Here is a 7,669-nt window from a genome sequence, read left to right as displayed (position 1 = left end):
CTTCGTCCATACTAACATTCACTGCACAATCTTCCTGAATCCCATTTACTCGCTTAACTTTGGTTTTACTTATGTTGACTCTCAACTTTCTCCTGTTGCAAGCGTTCTCTGCAGTCTCTCTTCACTATCCCTCATAAGTGCTATTGAGTTATCTGCTTACATCAGCCATTGCTCCCTCTGATCTTGGCCTATCCTCCTTTCCTGAAACTTTGCACCCTTATTTATGGTGCCATCTCTGATTTTTCTTATCATTCCATCCAAAATAATGTTAAAGAACTTAAAAACATAATCCTGTTTTCAGTCCCATTTTCACACCATTCACTCATCCATTTCCAAACTCCACCAATTATTCAACTTCTAACTTCCATCTGAAAATATTTTTTATCTCAACAATTAACCCTTAACCCCAAACATGCTCAAACATCCTCCACATTACAATCCAGTCATGTAATTTTTAGGTTTATGTGCTATGTGCAGCCTTTTCCTTTAACTCTCAAACTTCCCACTCAACTGTTTTATAATGAAACTAGATCCGCTCACCCTTTTCCCTATCGAAGCTCAGTGCTCATCCCCTATGGAATCTTGTGCCTTCTGCCATACAGAATCCTGCCGCACATCTTTCCTGGTATGCTAAGGAAAGTTATGGTTCTTAGCCTCATGTATCACCTGTAGCATTATACAAGTGAACGTGATTCATCTTCCCCACAGGGGCGTCATTTCATTGTTCCTTCGAGGGGGCAAAGGTTTATTTGAGGGCCCCCTCCTGAAAAAGAGGGGTAGTGGCGAGTGAAGTGAGTCTAACGATCTGGGGAGCCGCTGCAAGACTCCCGAGAAAACTTTTAGAAATATCAACAATATAGGAGCAATTTGAAGCCACTTGTAAAGGAAATTTGAAGAATTAATATCCCTTAAAAAATGTTGTACATCCAATTTTGAGATAACTGAAGATGAAAAGGTAGCGGAAATTTCTAAACAAATCAAGTTATAAACTATAGTATTGGCCTAGAATATCTGCGATTTAACATGTTGCATTAAATATAGCTCACTACCTACACAAGGAACAAGATCTTAAGCTTTGGAAAATGTATAGAGATGAAATGGTACATAATTTTAACAAGGTTCATCTAAGGAAATTTCAAAATAAACATACTTCATGCATTTCAAATTTTATCTACTGCAATAGTGGCTACCTCCTTGATCTTAATTTTGCAAAATTATTAACCATTATTAACCATAGTTAAGATGCTTAACAAGCTACTTTTCTGAGTCCATGAGAAGCAAGTCATTCTAGCGCTCATTTTTCATGGTAGTTCGTAGACGAGTTTTCACTAAACTAAGCACTGAAAACAGTCGTTCATTGCTGGAAGTAATTACCGGAAAGGTGATGAGAATTTTAACAATTTTCTCGAATTTCTGAGTAGAGGCACATTCAATTGGTTTGGGTTCACCATACAATTCAAACAAATTCTTAGGTTTTTCATCCTTGGTTAGAATTTGGGCATTTAGAGGATTTCATCTATGTGTATATCCCTATAACACTGTACTATGGTAGACAGTTTATTTAAAAATTCATCAGAATTACAGTCAAGCGCATCCATCGCTACTATCATTGGCAAATTATGAGTGAATCTATTATCCATCTCAGAGAGAAATCTGTCTAATATGTCAAAATAGATTCTTTTGAGTGATACCTCAGGAGCAAGACTTGTATTGTCCACACTCATTCCTATAGCTGAATCAGTTAAAAAGTATTTTAACTTCGATGAGATCTTCTGGATGCTCTTAGGTCTGCCTACTTGATTGGAATCTTTCAAGTTTGTATCAATCTCAGATGCAGCAGAAAAAATCTTAGCCTTGTCAAAGATATTAGAGAAACTTTCATCTGTTCTCGAGACCTGTCAGATCATTAATTCATTAAAGGAAACTGCTTGTCTTAATATTTTTAACGGGTAACTATTGTATGTTATGTATTACTTATATTCTAACGAACATGTTAAAAATAACTAATTTAAATTAAGCCCTTTCTGCACATCAACCTTATTTATATTTTTTTCGACGCTTTGTTTCGTGAACAGTGAACATATAATAATTATATATATAAATATATAAACATATAGATTTTGTCCTATCGCTGATTTGGAGGCCCCCTAGAAAGCTTTGGGGGGCGAGCGCCCCTCACTGGCACCCCAGCAAATGACGCCCCTGCTTCCCCATTACTTTAGAGCTTTACCCTTATCCAGACATAATTTATACATCCTAGTCAAACTCCATTACATTTTTACCACCTCACAACAGCATCTCACCCTTTTTTTTTTCTTTTTTTTTTTATTCTTTTAACCACCTTCCCTACATTTTCAGCTGTAACTTTCATAAGTATTTTCAAACTTAGCATTGCCCACTCTTGCATCGTCCAACTCGCCTTCTATCCTATCTTCCGCATTCCACAAATCCTCAAAATACTCACTCCATTGGCAAACTACTGTAGCAATCTCGTCAGAAAGCATTTCCCCGTTTGCATCTCATATTCTGGGATCCATTTGCTCATTACATCCTTGAAAAAACTATTCTTCCAGAAATACTTGCTCGCTTTTACCTCCATTTTTTAGTATATTCATTCTCTTTTCACCTATTCTATTTTTTTTTAATGTATGTACCCCTGCATACAATTCTTACTTTCTGTACTGAATTGTATGTACTCCTACATACAATTCTCCCTTCCTTCTTGCGATTCTACCTCAATCAATCATTTCTTTTTTCTTCTAAACTTCTCAGCTCCTCATCCTTCCACTCACTCTCTTTATTCACCGTTTCCTCTTTCCTAAACATTGCTGCCTCTGCAACACCACAGCCTTGAAATTCTGCTCTTTATATATGCCTTCAACTTCTTTGAACGCGTATATCACCCCATTTTCCATACATTTTCTGCTTATATACTCTCCTCATACTCACTAGTCTTGATTAACCTTTCACCTACTTTCAACCCTTCGCCTCCAACCTGTCTAAACTTTCGCTTCAACCAAACTGTGATAATATATGTTTCTAATTACTCCTTTTCTCATCATTACATTTATCATCTTGCTATTCACTATCCTTTGACGTAACATAGTCATCTCTCATCATTTTCTCATTCTCGGGTGTGTAGATATATAGGTATATATATATATATATATATATATATATATATATATATATATATATATATATGTGTGTGTGTGTGTGTGTGTGTGTGTGTGTGTGTGTGTGTGAATGTCTTTTTACTGTAATACAACAGTATATGGAGATAAAAGGCCCTTAAAATACTATTTTAACGTTGCAACCATATATTTCGAGCACTTCCTTCTGTGCTCCTGATCACTGGTGAAATATGAACATAGGATGTCTTACAAGAGTATATATACAAAAACATATGTAGGTGTGGCAGAAAGTCTCTGTTGGTGACATTACTTTCCTAAACCCTCTCAAATAAGCTTTCAGCACTAAGTCCCTTCCATTTATTAATATAAAGGTCCTCTTGGGATTCTCATAATCCTCAGTTTTATAAGAATTATCTATGAACATCATTTATAAAAACGAAATCTGGAACTTCCTGGTCCACTTTGAAAATAATACAGAATATATTCATAAACGAAGCAATGTTCGAAACAGACCAACGACACTTTTGTACGAAACAAAATGGTTAGACATCCTCCTTGTCGGAGGTCTCGACCCTTTCACGTTCGAACTGCCTTGCCAGAACAGAATTTACGCACCACAGAAGCAGGTTAGCAGGTGCGATCTTCAAAAGTTTTCTTGTTTCGTGGTGAACGGAGTGTTTGTTCCTACTCGACTTGTAGATGAGATTGTCTGTTTCATAGAATATTTGGATGACGTATACTGAAATATTTCGCATTAACGGCGTGAGGTCCTTACTGATGATAAAACTAGCTGTTTATTGTGTGAAATTAGTTGAATCGACCTTTCCATAAGAAGACAAAATCCAGGCTAGCATTCCCCGATCGGTCTGTGGATGGAAGGTGGCCACATCAGAGCAATGAACAGAAAAGAAATTAGTCGGTGAGTAGGAACTGCTCTACTTTATTATTATTTGGGCAAATGTAAATCGCTAGTTTCATTGTTGAACTCGCAACCAGGTCTCCAGGGTTAGACAATTTTCTAGTGTTAAATTGTACTGGGTCCTCTGTACTGAGTAGGAGTTTCTTAGTTCAAACCATTTTGTATATATAATCGATTACATTATTTATTATACATATTTTGCGACCCCATTACCCTGAAGATTTTTTGTTCCTTGAGGTTTTCTGTTGGTAATTAACAGTAAATTTCTTTCCTTGGGGTTTTCTGTTGGTAATTAGCAGTAAATTTCATTCCTTGAGGTTTTCTGTTGGTAATTAGCAGTAAATTTCATTCCTTGAGGTTTTCTGTTGGTAATTAGAAGTGTATTTAAGTAAGGATAAAACAAAAATATTTTATGTTGATGCATTAAATGTCGCTTCTGTTCAAGGAATGTAGTTTTTTCATTGTCTGAATAAGAAAGAGTATGTTAGAACTTAGGAGAACTACGATATAGCTGGTTTTACGATTGTAACATATTAAGCTGAATTGGTGTATGTGTGTGTGTGCTTGATTCGATTTTGCTTACAGAAGCAAGTGTTGTGAGGCCCTTATTGTTGATGAAATTATCTCTGTATTGAGGGAAATTAGTGCAATCGATCTTGCCTTAAGAAGACAAATTCCATTCTAGCATTAATCAATTTGTTTGTGGATGGAAGGTGCCCGCAGTAAATACCAATATACAGAAAAGTACTTGGGTGAACAGGAACCGTCTTATTTTCTCATTTCTAGGTGTATCACCACTGCTCGAGCAAGTGTAAGAAGTTAGTTTAGTTGTCTAGTTCATGACCAGGTCTCGATGTACTGATGTTATTCGGTGTAAAATTTTATTTACTTCATCTGAAATTTAATATTATATATATATATATATATATATATATATATATATATATATATATATATATATATTATATATATATATTATATATATATATATTAATATTATATATATAATAATCAAAGTGGAAAATCTAGATATTTCTCCCAATAATTACCCTTAGGTGTAGCTTGTAAAAATTCTTTGGTGACCGCTTTAGCCTTGAGGATTCCTGCAGATACTTAGGTAAGCATTTTATTAGAGGTTAAAAATAAAATTTGAAATTTAAAACCTAAACCATTATCATAAACATCGTCAATGTGTTGCTATAAAGAACTATTGGTTGTGCAGTTAATGAAAAGGGGAACCCAGCAGATTCCCGGAAGCTATCCTTACTGTTTTAAATTGAAATGCATGTACATTTACATAACTGTGCATTTGTTTCTCCAATGAAGGTTTTGTTACGCCTGCTTTATTATGCTCTCAAGTAATTGCGGCCATTTGAGCACAATACGATAAACGCCGATTTTTTGGATAGGAATATGTTTTTATAGATTTTATAATACCTATGAGAGTTGTGTTGGATTCGTAATGGCAAATTAGATTATTGCCGTACAAGACGCTTTTGACAATTTTTTTGATAATCTGAATTTAAACTACTTTTTGTGTCCATATTTGTCAAACTCGTTTTGAACAATGAAATATTGTAACAAAAAAGGTAATTTCTAGGCTATAGCTCCTCACGGACTACAAGGAACGTTCCCGCGAATACGGCAGCCACTAAGGATTGGGGCGTCAAATGTATTAAGCCGTTTTTAGTACTAGCCCCTGGGGGTAAATTACAGTCGACCCCCCAAAAATAATTGTACATTTTTAATAAGCAACCCAAATACTATAGGAAACTGTAATTTCCAAAGAAATACCCTGCGCGGAGTTATTACAACACCTACAAAATAAAATTTCCATCTCCAGTTTCAGTGCAAAAAACTTAAGTCATTATTTGTCTTACATAATTTAAATCAGACTTCGTGTTAAGCCGTTTGTCTCTAAGGGGTCTGGCCTGTACGAGCATTTCCTAATATGTTCTTGGCAGGAGGTAATAATAGTGCACGGCCTGATTACCGAAATACATTCTGTACCGAAACATACTTGAAAACTACAAATACATTGAAATGGTCTTAAAAGTGTCGTTGAAACACGGTACACCGTCTGGAATGCGTGGTCGCCTAAAATGCAGACATAATTATACCTAGAAACTCCTAAGGACACTGAACTAATAATTAAGACCCGAGACAAAAAAAAGTACTAGCAAATTGTCTAATATATCAGTGAATAAGAGATTACGGCTGAAGTTGTAAAGTTGCACTTATTTTGTAGTATATGTGAAAAAAGAATACAAATTTTTATATAGTAACAAGGTTATTATAGAGGAAATATACATATATATATTATATATATATCTATATATATATATATATATAGAATATATATATATATATATATATATATTATATATTATATATATATATATATATATATATGCATTCGTGTGTCAATTGAAAGGCACTATCAAAAGGTAGAGACCAGTATAACAGGTGATTATACTGAAACAAGCTTAAAAATCTCTTTAACAATCAATGCGTCAAGTTTGTTGTACATTCCTTAGCTCACATTTCTTAAGTCGCTGTCGTATTTTATTTGAAGTATATTCATTGATATTTCCTTGTTATATTGACTATATATAAATTTTAGCCATGACCCAGTTAATTCTGTTATCAATATTGTGAAAATTGTACAATCGATGTTTGTCCTGTTCTTACCCTATATAATAATGCTATATATTTCGGGTTGCAGGTCCTTTGTCATATTGTGGATAAAAGTATTTGCAGTTCGTCCAAGGAACCTTGTAAATGCAGCCATAAGACGTTCTAGGAAAATTCCTAAATCATAGTTTTGTGCGTTTGACAGTTTAAGTACAGCATTGATACTGAAACTTTTACTCATCTTGGAAACACTACATAAAAGTTCATTAGGATAAGACAAGATTACTGTGATGTATAACAATTTACTGTATACTGTATAACATTATAACAATATACAGTGCATTGTATAACAATATACCATGATTTATAACAATTTAATGTATATTGTATAATAGTATAACAATTTACAGTATATTGTATAAAAATATATGCTGATGTATAACAATTTACTGTATATTGTATAACAATTTAATATTTACAGTATATTGTATGATAATTTACAGTATATTGTAAAACAATGTATACTGTGATGTATAACAATTTACTGTATATTGTATAACAATATACTGTGATGTATAACAATTTTGTATACCGTATTGCTTTCCTTAAAGCACACAAAGCAAAATATTTAGGGCACTTCAATATGTCTGAGATACATACTGGAAATTACTTTCAAAATCTTCCTGAACAGATTCAAGGCTGAAAATGAGCGAGGGTTGTTACTTTATTGCTCTCATATGAATAACTGTGATTTGATGAACTTATAACAGTTGTGTGCTTTCAATAAATTGTAATTAAAACCTATAGTCATTTTTATGTATTCACTAATTATCAAATCATAGCGATAACATTTTATAATCCTTATATATCCGCAGCCCTTAATTTCCCAAGGAATTGTTTGAAAATATTTTTTACCACATCAGAGAAATTCAAAAGCGAACAACAATTTTTTTTATTCAGTCAATAACCAAAATATACTTGT

The 7,669-nt window shown here is 33.7% G+C and overlaps 1 protein-coding gene across 5 annotated transcripts in view; it reads left to right on the top strand.

The window, feature by feature from the left end:
* The first annotated feature begins 3,746 nt into the window (after positions 1–3,746).
* Positions 3,747–7,669, top strand: part of LOC135222830 (eukaryotic translation initiation factor 4E type 2-like) — a 252,034-nt gene continuing 248,111 nt past the window's right edge. For 4 of the 5 annotated variants that reach the window (XR_010316362.1, XM_064261155.1, XM_064261158.1 and 1 more), the window contains exon 1: positions 3,748–4,053. Coding sequence is in view for 4 of the 5 variants with exons in the window: in XM_064261155.1 (XP_064117225.1) it covers positions 4,007–4,053 (47 nt within the window). In the remaining variant the exon portion in view is untranslated. Of the gene's footprint in view, positions 4,054–7,669 lie in introns of all 5 variants that reach the window. The other variant, XM_064261156.1, reaches the window with a different exon arrangement.

This window comes from Macrobrachium nipponense, chromosome 8, assembly GCF_015104395.2.
Source record: "Macrobrachium nipponense isolate FS-2020 chromosome 8, ASM1510439v2, whole genome shotgun sequence".
Classification (NCBI taxonomy): domain Eukaryota; kingdom Metazoa; phylum Arthropoda; class Malacostraca; order Decapoda; family Palaemonidae; genus Macrobrachium; species Macrobrachium nipponense.
This window is presented reverse-complemented; position numbering and strand designations above follow the sequence as displayed.